General features: G+C 51.2%; 1 protein-coding gene across 1 annotated transcript in view; it reads left to right on the top strand.

Moving 5' to 3' along the window:
- Positions 1 to 21,504, top strand: part of Ntsr1 (neurotensin receptor 1) — a 41,814-nt gene extending 20,310 nt beyond the window's left edge. Inside the window, exons 2-4 of the mRNA XM_041641662.1 lie at positions 15,819 to 16,032; positions 18,084 to 18,174; positions 19,154 to 21,504. Coding sequence (XP_041497596.1) covers positions 15,819 to 16,032; positions 18,084 to 18,174; positions 19,154 to 19,403 — 555 coding nt within the window. The 3' untranslated portion in view covers positions 19,404 to 21,504. The remainder of the gene's footprint in view (positions 1 to 15,818; positions 16,033 to 18,083; positions 18,175 to 19,153) is intronic.
- Positions 21,505 to 21,891: the final 387 nt, after the last annotated feature.

The raw sequence follows: 21,891 nt of genomic DNA, 5'->3' as shown, positions 1-21,891 counted from the left end.
GTTGTAGTGTATAATTCTTGTTACGCTGTTTGGGTCTGTTTTGTGCTTGTCTTGGTCAGGGTTACTATTGCTGTGATGAACTGAAACACCATGGCCAAAGCATTGAGACAGGAAGGATTTTTTTTGGCTTACTCTTCCACATCATAGTTCATTATCAAAGATTGTCAGGACAGGAATTCAAGCAGGGCAGTGCTGTGGGACAATGATCTTGTACCCTGTAAAGATTTGCTCCTTGTATTTTAATAAAATGCTGATTGGCCAGTAGCTAGGCAGGAAGTATAGGTGGGATGACCAGAATAGGAGAATTCTGGGAAGAAAAAGAGTTCAGTCTGAAGTTATAACCCAGATGCAGAGGAAGCAAGATGAGAATGCCTTACTGATAAAGGTACCAAGCCACATGACTGAAACAGATAAGAATTGTGGGTTAATGTAGGATGTAAATGTAGGATGTAAGAGTTAATAAGAAGCCTGAGCTAATAGCCCAACCAGTTTATAATTAATGTAGACCTCTGAGTTTCTTTGGGATTGAACAGCTGCAGGACCAGGCAGTACAGGGCAGAAACCTGGAGGAGCTGATGCAGAGGCCGTGAAGAAGTATGCTGCTTATTGGCTTGCTCCCCCTGGCTTGCTCAACTTGCTTTCTCAGAGAACCACCTGCCCAGGGGTGGTCCCACCCACAGTGGACTGCGTCTTCCCCCATCAATCACTAATTAAGAAAATGCCTACAGGCTAGCCACTGCCCAATTTCATGGACACATTTTCTCAGCTGAGGCTCCCTCCTCTCCAATGACTCTAGCTTGTGTCAGGGGGACATGAACCAACTGGGGCAGTGTGTGACAAAGTGACACAGACTGGGCCCTTGACAGTGAACAGGAGTGAGCTGACTTCATGTTTCTGAAGATGAGAGATCAAGATCAAGGGTCCACATTTGGTAATAGCCTTCTTTGTCTGTTTGTTTTTGTTTTGAGACAGGGTCTCTTTGTGTAGCCTTGACTCTCCTGGAACTCACTAAGTAGACCAGGATGGCCTTGAATTCACAGAGATCTGCCTGCCTCTGCCTTCTGAGTGTTGGGATTAAAGGTGTGCACTACCATGCCTGGCTTGGTGATGCGGCAGAAGGTACCACAGGGTAAGAGCAGGTAAGAGAGCGGGCAAGAGGACTGGACTTGCTCTTATAGCAAACTTACTCCAGGATAATGAAATTAATATATGTGTGAGGGCGCTTTCTCAAGACCTAAACCCTCCCACTGGTCCTACCGCTCAACCCTGTTGCACTGAAGATAGAGTTTCTGTGGTGGCTTGAAAGAAAACAGCCCCCAAAGTGGCACTGTTAGGAGGTGTGGCCTTGTTGGAGTAGATGTGCTCTAGTTGGAGGAAGTGTGTCACTGTGAGGGTGGGCTTTGAGGTCTCGTATATGCTCAGGATACCACCCAGGGTTTCAATGACTTCCTGCTGCCGGCATGGTGTAGAACTCTCAGCTACCTCTCCAGCACCATGTCTGACTTCACACTGCCATGTCGCACCATGATGATAATGGACTAAACCTCTGAACTGTAAAGCACCCCAATTAAATGTTTTCCTTATAAGAGTTGCCATGGTCACGGTGTCTCTTCATAGCAGTGGAAACCCTAACGAGACAGTTTCCAACCCATGGACCTTGGAGAACACGTTCACACCACCACATACGTGCTGCTGTGTTTATTAGTCAGTGTTTTCCTGCGGTTTTTGCCTTTATGTTCCTAAGAGATGATGGTCTAGATTTATCATTTTTGTGGCTAGTTCTGGTTCTGGAGTAATCTCCCTATGCGTCTGTCTTCTCAGAGAGACAAGAGAGTTGTATCACTCTGATGTGTTTGGCAGGATTCACCAGCAAGTCCTGTTTTAGAAGGTTACTGAGTATCTATTAGATTGCTTTAATTTTTACTTTTCCAATTGTCTGTTTCTTCTTTGAGAGTTTTGATGGATTCTGTATTTACCCATTTTATTTAAGATAGGCATCTTCAATCACTGATCTGCAGGCCGCATGCATTTCAAGATCGCCCAGTCCTGAGTGTTTGGGCGGTTGATAGGTTTCAGGTTCCATTCTTTGATGAGAAACCACCATGGGAATCAATGAGTCTTGTCACCTCACTGCACAGACAAGGCACCCTAAGGAGGCTGTGATCTCAATACCACGGAAAGAGTGTGTGTGTGTGTGTGTCTGTGTGTGTGTGTGTGTGTGAATATTCATGTAAACGTTGGACTTGCAAATTGAAGCAATTTAAATGTCATGAGCACCTGTGGCCATCTTTTGGAGAAGATCTGTCAGAGAAAATGCATCATGATTACAACCACAGCAGAAGGAGGGGCCTCCAGCCCTCTGCACAGTCGCCAGGCTGTCCCCACCATTCACAGCCCCAAGAGGGAGAGAATTAGCGCTAACCTGGTGAGACTAAAGCTGTTTCCCTCCACAGCAGCTGGCTGAGGCCACAGGCATCTTGAGGACAGCTGTGTTTCCCTGGGCAGGTGACTCCTCCAGGTGGATCCTGGCCCAGCCTTCCTATTCCTGGTTCAAAAACCATTCTGGAAAGTGCCTCCACCGTGACTCACCTGCTGCTCAGCTCAGGGCGAGTTCCAGCGGGAGAGTAAAGAAGGGGGCGGGGATAGGGTAGCTCTCTTGTTACCACTCTTTGGTTTTAAGAAACAAGGTGTTTTGTTTTTCTCTCTCTCTTGGATTTTTTGTTTTTGTTCTGTAAGTAGGTTCTCATAGAACCCAGACTGGCTTCAAACTGCTGCCTCTACTTCCCAAGTGCTGGGATTATAGGCGTACACCATCACATCTAACCCTGGTCTCACATTTGACTCGGGTCTCGCTATGACCAGACTGAAGGATCTGAGCTGGGTGAGCAGAGTTCCCGTGACAAGCACTTACTGCAAGGATTAATTGTGCCGAGTGCAAAATTAGCATATACCTCAGCTAACGAGAGATAGTTCTGGCCCAAGCCTAACCCAGTGGCTGAGGGTTCTGCTGACCATCTTCATGTTCCAGAGGAAGAAGAGGGACACAGCATGGGTCCTTAGGACCTGCTCTCTGACCAGCTGTGTGCCTAATCTCCAGGCTCCTCTCCCCTTCAGCCCTGAGGCTTGGCTTTGCTGCAAAGTCACTTTGGAGGTTTGGTCAGGAAGAACTTAGAAGGGAGGGAGAAAATCTCCAGTAAGACTTAGAGGAACCTTTCTGGAGTGTGGGCCCTGTCCCTACCCGGTGGAATCTGGGTGCAGCTGGCTAGGATTGTACAAGCTCTGCTGCTAAGGCCTTGCAGGGAGAGGAAGGTGTCGCACTCCTCCCTACCTAGTGCATGTGATTTATAAGCCGCTTAAGATGAAGGTCCCATCCTTGACCTGTTCAGAGACTTGTATCCTGATAGGAGTGACCTGTGAGTCCAGGATCTCACAGGACCAGGAGGGGGCCAAGGGTACTTCAGAGGAATGGCAGGAAGAGGATGTGCTGCCCCGTGGGGCTGTAGTGTGAACATCTTAAAATTTCCCTTCAAGTCTTCCCAGGACAGATAGCTGCCCGGCCCATGGCTGTGCTCAGACGCCCTCTTGGAAGGGTGCTCAGCTTTTGAAGCATAAGTAAGAAAGGGAGCACAGAGTATACTACACCAATACTTTCACACTTTGAAATAATATTTTGGATAAATTGAACTAAATAAAATTTTATTAAAATTATTTACAACCAGCCATGGTGGTACATGTCTATAATGCCAACACTTACAGTGAAGATCAACAATTAAGGCCATCCTAGGCTGCATAGCAAAAGTCTGTCTCAATAAAACAAAGCAAATTATTTCATATGTGTGAGAGAGAAATTGGACTTTACTGTCCATCTGCTTCCTCTGCATCTGGCTGGTGACTCTGCTTGCTTCTTCCCAGAACTCTCTCTGTCCAGAAGTCCTGCCTATCCCACCTGCCTATCTACTGGCCACTTAGCTTTTTATTAAACCAGTCACAGTGACATATCTTCACACAGTGTAAAGAAATATTCCACAGTGTGTGTGTACGTGTGTGTACATGTGCGCACATGTGTGTACATGTGTGTGTACATGTGTGTACATGTGTGTGCACGCATGTGTGTACATGTATGTGCGCGTGTGTGTACGTGCGTGTGTGTGTGTGCATGTATGCACACAACCTTTGGTATCATTCTTCAGGTGCTATCCTCATTATTTTGATACGTGGTCTCTTATTGGTCTAAAACTCACCAGTTAGCAAGGTGATTGGCCTCAGGGATCTTCCTGCCTCCACCTCCTCAGTGTAGGAATTGCTAGTGTGCTCCACCACACCGGGATTTGTTTGTTTGTTTGTTGTTTGTTTTTTTGTTTGTTTAAATAGGATCCTCAGCCTTAAACTCAAATCCTCGAGTTTGCAAGGAAAATGTTTTGCCAACTAAGCCTTTCCCCCAGAGTAGAGCTACCTTTAATACAGCTGCTTCTCCTTATAGCCTGCTTCCTGTTTCTCCCTACCCCAGGGCAGGGGCACTCTCCAGACTCTGCTGCACTCCTGGGGAGGTCCAGAGCCTGCCCCACCCATTCAGGGCAAGATGTCCTCTTCTGAGGACTCCTTAGCAGCTCTGGAGAACCAGTATTGGGTAAAACTGACAGGTTTGTCCCCAGTAGTCCTGGGAACAGGCAATAGCTCAGCACAAACCAGCCTGCTGTCTTACAAGAACACTGTATGTAGAAGACAGCAGACCACCGGTGGTGGTGGCGCACACCTTTAATCCCAGCACTTCGGAAGCAGAGGTAAGCAGATCTCTGTGAGTTCAAGGCCAGCCTGATCTACAAGCACTAGTTTCAGGATAGGCTCCAAAGCTACAGAGAAACCCTGTCTTGAGAAACCAAAACCAAACAAAAAGACAGAAGACCAAGACCACCCCCAGTCCTTCTTGCTGAGCAGTGTCAGACACTGATGGGTTAGCAGGGCTCCATCCTTGTGCATCCTGAGGACCCCGCAGCATCAGATACTGATGGGGTTAGCAGGGCTTCATCCCTGTGAGTCCTGAGGACCCCCACAGCATCAGATGCTGATGGGGTTAGCAGGGCTTCATCCCTGTGAGTCTTGAGGACCCCCACAGCATCAGATGCTAATGGGGTTAGCAGGGCTCCATCCCTGTGAGTCCTGAGGACCCCCACAGCATCAGACACTGGTGGGGTTAGCAGGGCTCCATCCCTGTGAGTCCTGAGGATCCCACAGTATCAGATGCTCAGAGGAGGCTGGACTAGAAGGTCATCCTGTACCCACACCGACTTCCAAATAGGCTCAGCTCCCTGGGCAGTCCCATTCACCGCTACACAAAACTCCCTAAGCTCAGTGATTGCAGAGGAGGGAGGAACCGGGATGGAACCCCCAGCAGGGGAGGATGAATGCCTTATTTGCCTCAAAGCCCGGTGGCAGTTGAGTGAGACGGATTCTGTACAAAAACAAAACAGTGTTCAGCCAGGAAACATTCAGTCTAACAAATGAACCAATTATGTCTTTGTGACAAAGTCATTATTGGAAGGAAGATGAGAAGTGGGGTGAAGGATTCAGAGTAAAGTGATCTCAGCCCAGGGAACACACCTTCCTTCGACCCCTTCTTTTGGGGTTCCTCCCCTATGTGGGGTACAGCCCCCCCTTTTGCTACAGGCAGAAAATGTAGGGTTATGGGACTTGTCACAGACAGTAAAAGAGGTACCAGGCTACATCACTGAAAGGGACAACCCTCGCATGCCCAGCCAAGGCCCAGTGGTGAAGGATGTAAGATCATCATTATTTGCTGAGTTTTCTCTCAGGGGGGTTGATCTGGATTCTGCATCTATCACCACGCCCTTACCGAGCCCCGTTTACAGGCAGGTGCTTCCCAACTCAGTCTGCTAATCTTCATCCTTCAAGGGGAACCACTGTATGCTGACTGGAGGCCGCTGCTGGCTCTGTGGAAAGTTAGCTCTGTAGCTCATCCCTGCGGGAATGCACCAGGGACGGGTGCTAAGACCTGCGGAGGCAATGAGCCCAAAGGGCTGCTCTCAGTGCCCAGCCCAGGTGGAGTCAGGCAGGTGGGGCAGTCAGGCTTGCTTCTGGCCCAGGTCTGGACTGCTATACTTGGCATTAGGGAGACCTTGAGAGCTGGGAGGCAGCGCTCCCTTAATTCATGAACACATAGAAAAATGTAAGCCTTACTGCCTCTCCTGCCTCAACAGGGAACCAATGTAGATGTTGAGTGTTCTGATGGAGAGCTAGAGAACAGTAGAAAAGAGGAGAAAAAATTCTTTGCCGGGTGGGCAGTGGTGGCACACGCCTTTACTCCCAGCACTCGGGAGGCAGAGGCAGGCGGATCTCTGTGAGTTCAAGGTTAGCCTGGTCTACAAGAGCTAGTTCCAGGACAGGCTCCAAAGCTACAGAGAAACTCTGTCTTGAAAAACCAAAACCAACCAAACAAACAAACAAACAAAAAACCCCTAGGTTTGATCCGTAGCCTCGCTCTACCAGCATTCAGAAGAGGGAGAAGGGAAAGCCACACACACCCTTCTTCTGACTCAGGATTCAGAAGGCTGAAGGACTAGCAGGCCCTGATAATGGCTCTGGGGCCATTGCACAGCTGCTGGGAGGGAATTCAAGGAAGGAAAGGTACATTATTTCAATAAAGGGATAAATATTCCTCCCATCTCTTTAGCAAAGCCTTAGGTGAATCTGCCTTCCAGAGGGGCGTTCCCTTCGCCAGGCGGTTGACCTGCCCAGCTGCAACAATTATTAGAAGAGACAATGGTATGTTTCCACCCAGAGGAAACAACAGCTTTCTCTTAATGAGCCTTCCGGGCTACTATAAGTTCCCTTCCAGCCCTTATAACTAGGGTTTGCTATTGCTTTTTGTTTGTTATTTGTTTTTGAACAGAGAGAAACCTGAAGGGTCAGGCATGTAAGGGAAGCCGGGACCATTTTCTCACATGCTTGAGTTCCTGATCATGTGACTCAGCTGGCCTCCCCCAAGATCATTGTTTAGTCATCTCCTTCTTGGTTGAGGTCCTGGTGTTTGCAGTACGTCTGTGTGTGTGTGTCTGTGTGCATCTGTGTCTCTGTCCACAGTCTCCCCATATGTGCCTGAGATCCTGTGCACACAGCAGCTCCCAGAACACAGAGCCATTGTGCTGATGTCACTGAGCAACCAAGACGCCAGTAGCATGTACAGCACCTGCTGGGGACAAAACCACATAAAAAGACCCAACTTGCTTGTGTCTCAGAGAAATGGCCGCATGTATCTTCCCCTCCTACTCACAGCTGACCTTCACTCAGTTTCAATCGTGATAGTTTGCCATCAACATTCAGCCCAGCCTGGCTGTGGATTTTCTCCTGCAGCTGCTATGGTCCGGGAGAATTTACAGACCAAGGCCTGAGTGCCTTGAAGTGGCCATTTCAGAGCCATCAAAGGAAACTCATCTAGCCTGCAGGAACAAGATTAACGGGGCAGAGACTGCTGCCCTGAAGGAGCTAGCTGGATGGCTGGATGTAGCCCAGCATTCCAATGCCTGGAACAAGGCTTCCTGCTGCTGCAATTAGCATCCAGGTCAATGGCAGAGCCTAGCAGAGGAGGCTGTGGCAGCAGCTTGGAGAATACACCATTGACTCAGCCTGTCTAGTGGGTGCAGCACCTAGCTTCTAACTAAAGACAAGAAAACACCCCTTCCTCCTCTCCCCCATTTCTACTGCCCCTCTTCCTTCCCCTCCTGCGTCCCCCATCCTCCTCCTTCCCTCTTCTCTTTCTCTCCTCCTCCTGCTCTCCCCCACCTCCTCCTCCTTCTCTTATGTGCCCCAGCAAATTATGCTTGTCTCAGATGGACAGAGAGGGATGCTGGGAAGAGGCCCAGGTGCAGACGCTTACTCTGAATGCTACTGGAATAATACAAACCTCATTCTCTCTACACCTTGAATGTGCCTGACAAGGCATCCTAGTGAGGGTGACTGACGGCCCATGACATTCAGCAGAATGTGAATGAGGACGCCAAGTGCCTGCAGAAAGATGGATTTGTTCAGCGACATAGGTTCTGCGGGGACTTCTCTGAGGGAAGGAAGCCCCAGTAGTCAAAGAAAGGCGTCCAGAGGAGCCACTGGCCAGGGACATCAGTGTCGACGGGGACACATTTGGGGAGATTCGTGTACCTTCCACCTACCGTGTACGCAGCTGTAGGGGTGCCAACTTCAGAGACAGTGGAACAAAAGGACAATGACGGGCTTGGCAGCAGAAGGCTAGATTGGGCCACGAGAGAGTTCCTCCCTCTGCCAAGTATAGCCCATTCTTAGGGTTGTTTTAAACTGTTTTGGATGTGAAGTGAACGAGCCTAAGAGATTGTTCCTCACCTCAGAGTCCCTAGGAATAGGACGGGTTCTCAGTCAAGCACGCCATTGGCCTTCGGCCCGTTGGCCATCCTAGAACTGGAAGCCATGGTCAGTTATGGTGGGGAGGACAGAAGACAGTGACAGTTGTGTCCTGCTGCTTCTAGATGGCTCTTGCTTCTCACGCTCAAACACAAGTTTTGGTTCCTCCTCTTGATCCTTCTTGCTCCTCTGTACACTGGGCGCCGTTGTGGGAATATAGTCCCAACGGTTATATTAGTCCCCGTTTTTCTCAAGTGGACTGTGATGTGACCATCACTCAGTGTGTGTTCCACGGCCATAAGCATGAGTCTTTCAGGCAGGAGTCAGCAAGCTGGGACTCTGATCTACTATTGAAAGTGAAGCTTCATTGGCATGCAGCCCACGGTTCATTCACATGTTCGTGGATAGTTTGGACTGTGGTGGCCAAGCTGAGCAGTTGTGACAGATACCTCCCTCTGGCCTTTTAGGGCAGCTATCTGTGGGCTCCTGCTCCAGGACATGGGGGTGGATAGGAAAGGAGGGCCTCAGGTCGGGATTCAAATGGTTCCCATTGTCAGGTTAGGGACATCGATAACCCATGTCACCCTAACAGCCAGATTTCTTTGCTTTGTTGGCCCAACGGCAGGGCCCACAAAGGTCATCATGCAGCTTCTTACCCTCACGCTCAGCAAGAACCCAAGCCACGGCAGAACTGGAAAGTCAATGTGAAGCCACCCTGCCCGAGCGCTTGGGTTGTGGAGTCGGCACTGGGTTCTGAGATGCCCCACGACAAGGCTCCGTCACCAGGTCCAGCCACAGCCCTGGCCCCTCTCCACAGCTTCAGGTGATCTGGCCCATCCTCTCCGGCGAGGGGATGGCAGGAAGGAGTGAGGGGTCACTTGATGAGATCAACTCTGCCATCCTTCCTTTCCCAGCATCCTCCCTACAGAGAGAAAATCCAAGAGTTTATACCCACAGCTCTCTGATTCACAGACGCTCCGGAGAGCATGAGTTGGCAGGCTGTGCCATTCATAAAGCAAAAAAGCCGCTCTGCTATTGTAAAGAAAAGCCTCATGCGGCTGTAAGGACAGACAATATAAAACCTAATGAGGTAATGGGACACAGAGAGAGCTTGTAGGCTGGGAGGGAAGGGCGCTCTCTAACAGAGAAGTTCTTTTCTCCCCTTCTCCCCAGCCCCCTTCCCACCCGGTAGTATTTGAACCACTGCTTACTGTTTAGTTTCCTCAGCTTCCAGTCTTCCGGCTAGGAGCGTGTGTGTGTGTGTGTGTGTGTGTGTGTGTGTGTGTGTGTGTGATGTGTGAACGTGTGAGAGAGTGTGTGTGTTCGTGGGTGTGTAAATGTGTGTGAGAGAGTGTGTGAGTGTATGTGTGTGTAAGTGTATGTGAGAGAGTGTGTGTGCATGTGAGAGTGTATGAGTGTATGTGTGTAAGTATATGTGAGTGTGTGAGTGTGTGTGTGTTTGTGAGAACATGTGAGAGTGTGTGTTTGTGGGTGTAAGTGTGTGTGAGAGAGTGTGTGTGTTTGTGGGTGTGAGTGTGTGTGAGAGTGTGTGTGTGTTTGTGGGTGTAAGTGTGTGTGAAAGAGTATATGTAAATGCGTGTGTATGTGTGAGTGTGTGTACATGGGTGTGGAGGCTAATGGTTGATGTCAGGTGTCTTCCTCTGTCACTGTCCACACTACTTTTTGAGATGGCCTTCCACTGAATCTAAGCTTACCAACTGGCCAGACAGCTGGCTAGCAAATTCCAATCTCCCCAGTCTCCACATCCCCAGTGTTAGGATTACAGACGTACGTCTGAAGGAAAATGGATGAGTGGTGGATGGGGGGAGAGAAGTGGGGAGGGACCTGGGTGGAGTAGAGGGAGGGGAGGCTGGCATCGGGTGTATTGTATGAGAAGAATAAAAAAAAGCAAACACTTTGCTAACTAGCTGTCTCTCGAGCCATCTGCTGCCATTTCTAAGGAACATTCTCTTCTGCCTGCCCTCAGATACCCCATAGTCCTACCCAGCAGAAAGCTGGCTTGAGGCAGAGTGTCCCCCAGCCAGAGGTGACACAGAGCCTGGTCACCCAGGAAAAGTCCAGAGCCTAGTTTTGCACAATAAGGACTCCTGTCCTTATTGGAGAGTCCTCTGACACACCTGAGGCTCTGTGTGGGAGAACGAAAGGGAAAGGCGTCTACCAACCTCTGCCCTCACACTGGCCATCTCTAAATCCTCTTCCTGTGGGCAAGGACACCCCCTCTATGTTTGCTATAATCGGATTTACTGAGCAGGGACAGGGCTCTAATCCCATTGAGACGCCGTTGTTGAAGAACCAGATGTCTGTGGGGAAGTGTGGTGGCCGGCTTTGGCAAAGGGTGGTAATCAGCAACTGGGAGGAGCAGGCAGGGTATTTGCTGCACGACCCACACAATTACACGGCAAGAAAGCACACAGCAAATTGTGGGGCTGGAGATTCAGCTGCCACCAGAATGCGATGACATGGCAGCTAGTGCACAGGGCAGGGGCTGCATCCTGTGTGCCTCACACAAAATGTATGCTCTGAGATGGACTGTGTATCCTGCTTACAGCCACTGAACCCCAGCAGATGGCCTCGTCCCAGCCTTGCAAAGCCTCCCTCCCAAGCTCAGCTGAAAGCCCTGTATGATCACTGGAATTAGGAGGCTACTGTCCACGAGTCCCAGGCTTTTCTGGCATGGAACAGAGAACTTTCTTGGATGGCTCAACCTTTGTCAAGGGCTCTCAATGTACTGGGCTGAGCACTTGGCCCGAGGCTTAATCCTTCAGTGTCAAATTAGCACCCTGCATCTTAGGAAAATGCAAACAAAAGGCATATCAGCAAAACTGATTGAATTGGCCTGGGCTTTTGAAGTAGGGATACAGAATGTTGCATCTTAGCAAGTGGAAGCTGCTTTTCAGGACACGGTTACCCATCAGAGGAGATGCTACTGTCTTAGCTGATGTGGACAGAGTCGTAGACTCAGTTCAGCTGTGCGTAGCTTTCCTGGATGCAGGCATAAAGTGAGCCTAATTCACAAACTGGGGCCTTTCCTGCCGCACTGTTGGGTATGGAAGAGGGGTGTGAGTCCAGCCGTACCCAGCCCACCTACTCTGGTCTGTGCTGCCACTGAACTTATCGGGGATCTCAGAGTCATTTGTTGCTGCTTAGTGGATGCCCCACCGATTTGAACGTTCTAATGGGCTTTTTGGCTGACATGTATTGAGGGCGTGGCAGATAGACGTCAGTCCTCCGTGCCCCGAAGTCTCTATACAGATGGTTTGGGGCCAGTTTGAGAGGGGATGGAAACACTGAAGCATCCTGTCACCTGTTTCTGTCCCCCGTCCTGTAAGCAAGCCTCACACCACCAGCTGTGCTGAGAGTTCTGGACCTAGGCTGCCCTGCACCCATGCTGCTGTGCTAAGCCCTCCCCAGCCCGTAGGGTCTGGCACAGGTGGGCAAGGGCAGAGCTGTTGAGAAGGCCATTTCCTAATCCAATTGAGGCCTCTGGGCTGAGTTAGTGGTCTCCCGACAGCCAAACTGGTGCCAGGCTTGCAACACTGCCAGGCACTGGCAGGATGTGGACGTTCAAGGTTTTCTGTTGCTAAGTCCACAACCAGGCAGCAGCCTCTGGACAGCAGGAGGGAAGAGTCTGCCTCTCACATTAAAGGTGGCCAGTACACAGAGAGGTGGGAGGGTGGTATGTACCATCTGCGGGTAGCAGAGAGGCAATGATGTCCTGCCCACATGCTGATCAGAAGCCCTCTTGGCATAGGTAGGTACTGCCTGTGGTCCTGACTCCCCATCGAGGACTTAAGAACTACCCCACAAATCTCCCAATTAGATTCTGTCTGGGTCCAGCCTCTTCCAGTAATCACAAACCAGAAAAAGTACAGGGGCCCAATAGTGGAGTGGGGGCAATGTAAGGAAGCGAAATAGAAGCTTCCTGATAAATTCCCAAGGATTCCCAGCCTTTGTACTGAACACTCCCTAGTCTGGCTGCCGCCCAGAGAGGTACGACCTGAAAAGTGGGGGGCTGGGCTCAGCACACTCACTCATGAAGGAAGAACCTGTATTTTATCTGCCTGGGATCTGGTCTGACTCTTTGTCTCCCTTCTGAGCTGCCTCAATTTCTAGTCCTGGTATACTCAGAACTTTGTGTCAAGGCCACCACTCCCAGACACCTGTAAGGGTGACAGGGGTTCGAGTGGAGGCCGAGACAACGTGGCATCCTGGGCTGACACTCTTTGTGAAGCAGCTGCTCCAACAATTTCCTTACACCTTAAGCTTTCTCCTCGTTGTTAGCTACTTGACTAGAACCTGGCTCTCAAGCATCCTGCAGGGGCTCCTAGATGATGTTTTGTCTTCTCCCACAATCCTGCTCTGAGAGCAAGCGCCACATACTCACTCTCACTCCCGTGGAATTCTGGGATGTGTCACTTTAAGAGACCCCCCCCCCCCCAATCCTCTAGTTTTCTGGGCCCCAGCTGCCTACCTGTGAAATGAGAATAGACCCACCGATACAGGCTTCTTTTGTCCCTAATATTTCCTAGATCTGGGAATAAAGGATGGCTTTGGTGTGACGTGGGGTCTCTTGTTCACACCAGGGCACCAGACATGTCCAGTGTGTAGGGTAAGACAGGTATTTCAGGTCCAGTTCAGAAAGGACACCTGAAGCTTGTTCTATCAGCCCTCGTCCAGGTTGGTTAGGTTTTCTGCAGTGCCAAGCTATGCCTTAGAGGAACTTGGGGAGCTACCATGTTTCCCCTTGTTTCCTTGTACTCTCTCCCCATAAACTGTTATCTTCTGATACCTGGGGTCAACCAGTGCCCCAAGGAGCAGATGCATGGGTACTGGCCAGCTGTCTCTGCGGCGGGCATTTGAGTCATTCTGTCTTTGTTATTTCAAACAAGGCTGTGCTGACAACCTTGATAGCCAGTCCTCAGTGTACAGGCCTGGACTCACCATCCCTGGTCAGTGTTTCTCTTCTGCTATCTTTTTTATTCTGCCTCCCTCCTTCTCCACAAAAATATAGATTTAGACAGGGCAGTGACTGAGTTACCCCTATTCCTCTCAGAAACCATCCTAGCTTCCTGACAAGAGACCTCAGCTTGCTTCTTTTTCCCACCCTGATGGTAATTCTGGTGCTACCATCCAATGGTGGAGGGCACTTCTGCTCACTCTTCCAATAACAAACCTTAAACCTGGAGTGACTAGGACCTGCTCCAGGTCACAGCTGCCATAGGCCATAGGACTCCTGTCTGTCTAAGGTTCAAGTCTAGACCCCATCCTGCAGCAGCCCCCACCTCCCCTGTGTTCTGCCACTCTCTGGAGCCCCACGCCCATGCTGAGGCATTTCCAGTTCAGAGCTGAGTGGGATAGTAACAAGGACACCAGAGACCGGCATGCCCTTGTGTCCACTGTCCTCCCCAGGGTCCCAACCCAGCTTTATAAGCATGACCACTAAGGTGGTGGCACAGGGTGGCCCAGCACCTAGCTGCCCTTAGGACCCTAAGGGCAGGTCCTGCCACCCATGGGAGTTAGTACATATGTCTAAAACATAAAGAGAAAAGCAAAGACAGAGATACCAGGACAGACAGACACACGGAAGGGAGGCAGCAACAGGGTGGGGGAACAGGCAACAGAGACGCTGTATGACTGTATGCATGTGCCGCACCTCCCCAAGACCAGTAGCACTGAGTCTGGCCTCTCCCCAGCACTCCACAGTCCAGCTGTGACGAGACAGCCCTTCCCACAGCGGGTACTAGCAGCTCTGCCCCTCCTGCTATTGGCTGTGTCTTTCCCCACTGCTCCGAATCCTAAAACAGGGTGGTCTTGGGTCAGTCCCTGACTCGTCCCCCAGGACACTCAGTGCCACATTGAAAGATGCCGTGGGTGCTTCTGGTTAGGTGGGATGGCAAGGAGGCATCCCGCTGTGAACTCAGCATGACCCTCAAGCTGGCAGAGGCCATAAATGTTCCCCAAGGCTATCCTGTGTGGGCAGGGCTGGGATGCCCATGTAAGTTGGAGACAGACAGCTGGGGCCACACCTGGTAAGGGTCAGAAAGGGCTCAGCTTGGGAGCCTTAGGGTTAGGAGCCTGGGGACCAACAGGGGCCTAGAGCCAATACCTGTCTCGCTGCTCTGCTCCGACTCTGTCCAGTCCCGGAGGGAGCGAGCTGTCTGCTGCCTGTGGTCAGCGAGGTGTGGTATTTTAAATGTTTTGACATTTTAAATCTGTGTTGGCTACATTCTGTGTGTTTAATTCCACCATGACTCACCAGGAATTGAGTCAGTGTGTCTCCTGGGATGGGGCGCAGCTGGGTCCAGAGCAAGCCGAGAACTTCTTGCCTACCCTCCATGGGCTTCCAGTGGACGGAGCTAAGCACACGGCAGAAGTAGGTCTGGCTCCTGACGCTGGGGGTGGGGATGTGGGGGGTGGACAGACCCTCTGTTCTCAAGGTCAGCTTGGGGAGGGAACACAGGGTCCAAGAGGAGGGGGTGCTGACCGAGAACATGCAGAAATACCTTCCCTTGAATGGTTTGTACCCTGACTGTTGAGTAGAGCTTTATTAAAGTAGCAACTTGGACTGCTTCTTCCCAGCCCCTCCCAGTGATGGTCTGTGGCTACCTGGGAGTAGAGGCAAAGCCTTCCAGATGCTGCAACCAAATCCAAAAGAGACATGGGGAGTCCCGCCAATTCCAGCACTCTGGGTGGCCACTCCCCTCATTTCCAGGGTCTAGTCGCGGTTGTCCTCACCACAAGCCAGGAGCCTTGCAAGTCACAAGCCTTGTGCTGACCATGTTCTCTGTGTTTCCATTAAGACATGTCCGCATTTGTGTGGTTGTGCTCCAAAAGCTGACTGGACATTGCTGAAGAAGTCAGGTTGAACTCACACAGGCCAGGAAATAAATCCATGTCCAGCCTCTTCTAAGTCCACAAGAACCACAGACTCGGTTTCCCCAAATGTAGAGTGTGTAGAAAGCCTGGACCGATGAGCAGGGCTTTGCTTCTCCAGACTGCTGAGAGGCACCCGGTGGGTGAGAAAATGTATGGAAGCATCAGTGTAAACTGTCTGCACGCCGAGTGGGAGCCAAGGGCTCAGCCTCACGGAACAGACCACGCCATGGTCTGGAGTCCTGGGCATGATATCCTCCGACCCAGGACCCAGAGCTTGGACCTCGTCAGAACACGCAGGGTTTACCCAGCCCCAGAAACAGAGGCTGTGTTGATCATTTCCAAGCAGATGGGAGTGGGAGCTGAGCCTGATCCAGAGGAGGACCTGATCCGGTGGGCAGGCTAAATGGGCCCGGCCTCCCTAACGTGTGAAGTACTTCCCAACCCCAGCTCTGAGCACACCGGCATGAAAGCCTCCGGGTCTGGTGGATAAGCAAAGCCCGCGTCTAGGACTAACGGCTGCCTCTCGCTCTCCGCAGGTTAACACCTTCATGTCCTTTGTGTTCCCCATGCTGGTCATCTCCGTTCTCAACACTGTGATTGCCAACAAACTGACCGTCATGGTGCACCAGGCCAATGAGCAAGGCCGGGTGTGCACTGTGGGCACCCAGAACAGCTTACACCACAGCACGTTCAGCATGTCCGTCGAACCTGGACGTGTCCAGGCCCTACGCCACGGAGTCCTCGTCTTACGTACGTAACCTCAGACCCTGGGGAATAGACAGTGCTCTTGGGCTCAGTGTGGGGCTCGACCCAATGGGATAGAATGTGGGTCCAGGTTCGCCAGCGGCACCCTGCCATCTTCACCCCCTCATGCCTTCGCTCAATCAGCCAGAGGCTGGGTGCCAACTCTGAGCTTGAAGTCTTGCTCAGAGTTGGCAATCAAGGCTCTTTCAAGCACGCGATCGCACCCCAGGCATGAGCACAAGTGAAGTCACATGACCAGACCTGGCAGTTGGGGGCCTCCACGGAGGCAACATCTTGCTATACAGGACTAGGAAGTCCTGGTAGCAGAGTTATAGGCAGAGGGCTTGCCAAGCAAATGCCGGCTGGCCAGGCAGGACTTGGCAAACAAGGCTGAGCAGAGTGGGTGGGCCTGAATCCTGCAGCTGATGCAACCTCAGGAAATGGTCATCAGGTATGATGGATGAGAAAGACGCAGGACAAAATCTTTGTTCTCCAGACCCATGTCTTGCATGTTTCTATGGCTGTGGCTCCTTGCTGGTCTTGTCCTTTTGCTATTCAGGCTGCTCACCAGCAGCTCTCGGTGCAGTCTCAGAGCAAACCCACGGCGGCCAGCACCTCAGAGCCCCGTGGCAATCCTCACTGATGTCCTTATCTATACCCAAACACGGTAACTGTGAGAAGAGTTCCCCCCAAGGACACTGATAGAGCCCAGAGTCACCTCCTCACGTCTGCACTAACCTAATGGCCCTCAGCGTAACTGGAAGAGATCTTACATTGCTGTCTAGCTGTCCAGCTATTCCATCCTTCTGATCACACCCACCAGGAGCTAACTCACCCAGGGCAGACATCAGGACTGAAGGGAAGACAACTATTAAGCACCCTCTAGGACCCCAAGGTGTCCCAACTCTGCTTCCATTAACTTTGGGGGTCTGCACCCTCAGTGGAACAAAACTGAAAACCTTGAAAGCTCACGTTGTATAGATAAGGATACAGAGGCCAAAGCCTCCCTCCACCTGAGTGACTAAATATCAGGTCAAGTGCAAGGCCATCCTGATGCTCAGACCGCTGTGTTGCTTCTCAGGGTCCCACATCCTCTGCTCTCAGGGAGTTTTCCCAAGTACAATTTTGTTTTTTTAATTTTATGCCAAAAATGCATAGCATAAAATATTCTACCATAATCATTGTGAGGTGCCCAGTCATTAAGCAATAATTGCTCCCCACTATCTCTGTGTAGAACTCTTCATCTGCCCGCCAGCCCATCCTATGAGTCTGACTCCTGGAGGAGCCTTGTATGCACAGAATCATACAAGAATTAATTATGTGTCTCCATATACAAAACATATTTCAAGCTTGTCTGTGTTGGAGCATATGTTAGATCAGAATCTCCTGCCTATTTAATGCTGAATAATATTCCATGGTGCAGTGCTCACTTCACGTTTCAGGAACATACATCATGACCAGAGACTGACGTGACAGCAGCTCCACCCGTCTGTCCACAGGCTCCCGATCTCTTCCACGTCTGTGATTGGCTAGGGATGATGCTATTGAAAGCGTGGAGTGCAAGTATTTCTTTTCAGTCCTTTCAAGGCAATTCCCAGAAACGGGGCCGTTGGGTCATGTGCTAACTGTTGTTCTATTTTCTTTAATTGCTGTTTTTCACAGTGGCTGCAACACTTAGCACGCTTGCATCTGTTTGGCTGCTCTGTGTGTGTTTGCTTTGTATGTGTACGTGTGTATGGAAGCCAGAGGTTGACAGCGGTTGTCTTCCTCTTTTGCGCTCTGCCTTCTCTTTTAAGATGGCTTCTCTCACTGAACCTGGAACTCACTGATTCAGCTGCATGAGCTTGCCTGTGAGCTCTAGGTATCTACATGTCTCTGCATGGGGCTGCAGTCTCGTAGCGCTGGGTTACAGACACGCTGCTGCACCAGCTGTTTATTTTTACTACAAAAAAAGAAAGAAAAAGGAAAAGGAAGAAAAAGGTCCGTGAGCTCAGAATGTCATCTCTGTCTCTGGTGGCTCTCTCCACATTTCCGAGACCGATGACTCTGTCTTACAGGTGCCGTGGTCATCGCCTTTGTGGTCTGCTGGTTGCCTTACCATGTACGGCGCCTCATGTTCTGCTATATCTCGGATGAGCAGTGGACTCCGTGAGTGATTGGTTTATAGCACATGGGAGCAGGGCTGCATGAGCCCCACAGCTCACGAGCCAGTCTGGAATGAGGCGGAGCTGTTGTGAGCTTACGGCTCCAGGGAGGATGGTTGGATGAGGATGACCGTAGCCAAGAGGTCAGAGGAGGCAGCAGATCTTCAACGTCATGCCTGGGACATTTGGGTCAGACCTAAAGGTCCTTGGGGCCACAGCCATCCCAGAGTTGGCCTTGAGACTCACACAGAGTGCTGTGTGACTTGTCACAACAGGAGGAAAAGAGGCAAAGTTAGGGGAGACAGACAGGTTCCGCTCCCACCCAAGCCACTTGTGAATGTTGTTAACTGGGCAACTCATGGGAGACTTGGTGTCCAGGTTCTTAGAGGAGGCTGGTCAGAGACCCCGCTGCTAACCCTGAGCCAGGCTCCCAGAGAGAAAGCAGGTAGTCAGCAAGAACCAAAGAGTCAGCTTCTGGTTAGAGTAGTCCTGAGGGCCGGCCCAGACGCCATCTAAGGACCAGTCACTCTGGAGGCCTGCTCTGTGAACCCTTTCTGTACCCAGAACCGGGAAACCAGATATATGAGTAACAGCGTCTTCGGGGCAATAGGCACAGGAACAGCCCTGTGAAAGTTTCTGGAGCTTAGGGATGCCTGGGGATAGGGAGATTAAACCCTCATGAGTGGACACAACACACGCAAGCATCGGCAGCCTTAGTGGTTCCTGTCTTTGTAATATGGTCAGGGATCAGTGGGCCCTGAAGCCTTAGGACAAAGAGCTTCTAAATAGGACTTCACGGGCAATTAAGATGTGTTACTGAGAGAAGTGGGGGCAAAGTAGAGAGGCCATGCCCAAGGGGGGCTGTGGTCAAAGCCAGATCAACCGGATTCCCCGGGAAAACGGCCCTTAGGGATGCTTTGGTGTCCCAGGCCACCATACCGCTCATGCCTGGATGTGTACATACCGAGGGCTTTCCCCCGCAGGTTCCTCTTCGACTTCTACCACTACTTCTACATGCTGACCAACGCCCTCTTCTACATCAGCTCAGCCATCAACCCCATCCTCTACAACCTGGTCTCTGCCAACTTCCGCCAGGTCTTCCTGTCCACGCTGGCCTGCCTGTGTCCTGGTTGGCGGCGCCGAAAGAAGAGGCCAACGTTCTCCAGGAAGCCGAACAGCATGTCCAGCAACCATGCCTTCTCTACCAGCGCCACGCGGGAGACCATGTACTAGGCCCTGAGGAGGTCGGGAGGGAGCCTCAGCTTGTGGGCCTCCCAGGCCTTTGCGGGGTTCACCAGTCTAAACCATGCCGGTGAGGCTGGGGCTCCCTCCACCTGGAGGCTTCTTTCTTTACACTTTCTCTTTCCTTTCTTCCTCTGCTCCCCTCTTCCCCAGTCCTCTATTCCTGCTCTCTGTCCCTCTCCTACCTCTGATTTAAAAACAAGAACAGAGGCCGCTTCTCTCTCTGACCCTCCAAAGGTCTCTAACAAGGAGAAACTAGCACTCACCAAGGACAGCCTCCTTTGTAGCCAGACTAATGGATGCTTAGAAAGAAGAAATGAAAGCAACGCATTGGGACCCGGCTCTTGGGTAGACGGGATGCTCTAATCATAACAGCACCTTGTAGCTGCACCAGCTGGGCCAGACACCCACTGAAGCTGGACTTGGGCTCAAAGTCCACAGGCATAGGCTCCATCTTAGCTTCCTATGCCTCTGCTTCTGCCCTGGTCCTGCAGGTCCTGTGACTCTCTCCGAGTCTCATGTCCAGACCCTTCCTGGGCAGCTGAAAGCTGAGAGGACCCACGACTCTGTCTCCACCCTGGACAGCTATGGCCCACTAAAGAGACCAAGTTCTCACATGCTCAGAAAGGACAAAAGGCTGACCTGGACTCATACAGACCTGGACTCCCTCTTCTTTAGGCCCATCCTCACCCAGGACAATCTTCAAGTGCCTTGCAGGGATATCTGCACTGGGGCCTTGACCTTTTGGATCTGCAGAGGGCTGGCAGAAAAGTGGGGCCCAGCCTCCCCTGTCCAGGTGATTTTGTTGGGGAAATACATAGTCCTGTGTCTCTTAGACAGCTGTGTAGACTAGGGTCTGGCAGCTGCTGGCTTCAGGACAGGACTCCTGAGAAGGGCACTGAGCCAGGTCCTCAGCAAGTTGCCAGTGTCTGAGACTTTGCAGGTAAGGGGAGGCCAGTGCCCCAGCATCCAGCTGGCCAGCAGCCCCAGACTGAGACATATGCCAATTTGTTACCAGCTGCCAAGCAGCCGCCCTGGCCCAGGTTCTGGGCGCCCAGAAAAGCAGGCACCCTTCATCTCTGGGAGCTGTCTCCAAATAAGACAGAACCATCGAGCCTCCAGCCAAGAAAGTTGGCTGAGCGCTTGGAGACAGTCCCAGGATGCCCTGGACCAGCAAGGGAGGAGTAGCAGGAGGGCCAGAGAACTAAGCTCAGCCTTTTGCAAAAAGAGTCTTGGACCTCACTGTCCTGAAGAGAAATGAACAAATGGGCAGTTGGCCGGTGAGAACAGTACTGCTTTGGGTCATGACCCAGGGCTAGCCTTCACTCCCTCTGGGCTATAAAACAACAGGTTGAATATTGGGGTGTCTGTGATCACCCAGATATAGCCACTGTGCTACCTGAACCCCACAAAACACCTCTGCCAATAAAATGACCCTTCAGGTCATCAAAGGCAGGGCCTGGCTGACACCAGGAAGATGTGATCAACCCAGAGGGGTCCTCTCCATCCAAGAACTGTCTACACAGGAGCCCTTGCAGCCAATGAGTGGGTCACAAGCCAGTGCTTCTTCATGAGGATATGGACGTATACCCTGACCAGGCAGTCCAGCCCCAAGGCCCCGTCCTGGGTTCCCAGACCTTGGGCAAGCCTTTCTTCTGAGCCTCAATTTTCTCATCTCAGCTGACTGGGACTGTCTTGAAGGACCCAGCCTAGACTAAACAGAAGTGAGAAGCCCCCAGGCTGGATAGAGCCAATGCCCTATTATACAACCTCCCAGAAGTGCTGTGGCTGTTACCAGAAGTCCGTGCTGCAGTCTTTAGGGTCTTGTCCGTGTGCTTGATGTAGTTAGGGACATATGTCCATGCCCTACCAGACACACCTATGACCTCGGCTTGGTATTCTCAGCTCGGGGCCAAGTCAGGACGGAAATAGCTCTGGAGGCTGACCTTAGTGTCCTGGGTCACAAGTCCAGAGTCTCATGAGCCCAGTTAGTGATGTAGACACAGGTCATGTGCCCTCAAACATCCACCAGAATACCCCCACCCCACCCCCACTCTTCCCCATGTGTCCCCCATAAAGAATAAAGGAAACTGTGGACACCCAGTTTGGGCCTTGTGTATGCTTCCATTCACACACCCGTCCGTTCATTGAGGCGGGCAGAGCTGATGCAATGTATGGGCTTTATCTGCCTCTTATAAGCTATGGGTGGGGTCATATCTCCTAAAAACTGAAAGGGTCCTGGCCACTTCCATGACCACCTTCCCAAAGACTTAAAAGTCTCCCTCACACACCTGCTGCCCGACCACCTCCCTGCCCTCCTTCCTGGAGAGTTAAAAGTCCCCTGACACTTTACACCTGTTCTCAGCAGACATAGCTCCACAGAGAGCTGAATGATGGCTGCTTTTGAACTCTGGTTAAACTTTAAAAAAATAAAATATTGGAATTTTAGACAATATAATTTTCCTCCGAGTTGAGACGT

The sequence above is a fragment of the Microtus oregoni genome, unplaced genomic scaffold (assembly GCF_018167655.1).
Source record: "Microtus oregoni isolate MIOR12 unplaced genomic scaffold, Mior012 000071F_ref0000514, whole genome shotgun sequence".
NCBI classification, from domain to species: domain Eukaryota; kingdom Metazoa; phylum Chordata; class Mammalia; order Rodentia; family Cricetidae; genus Microtus; species Microtus oregoni.
Note: the sequence above shows the minus strand (reverse complement) of the source record. Positions and strands in the feature narration are given on the sequence as shown.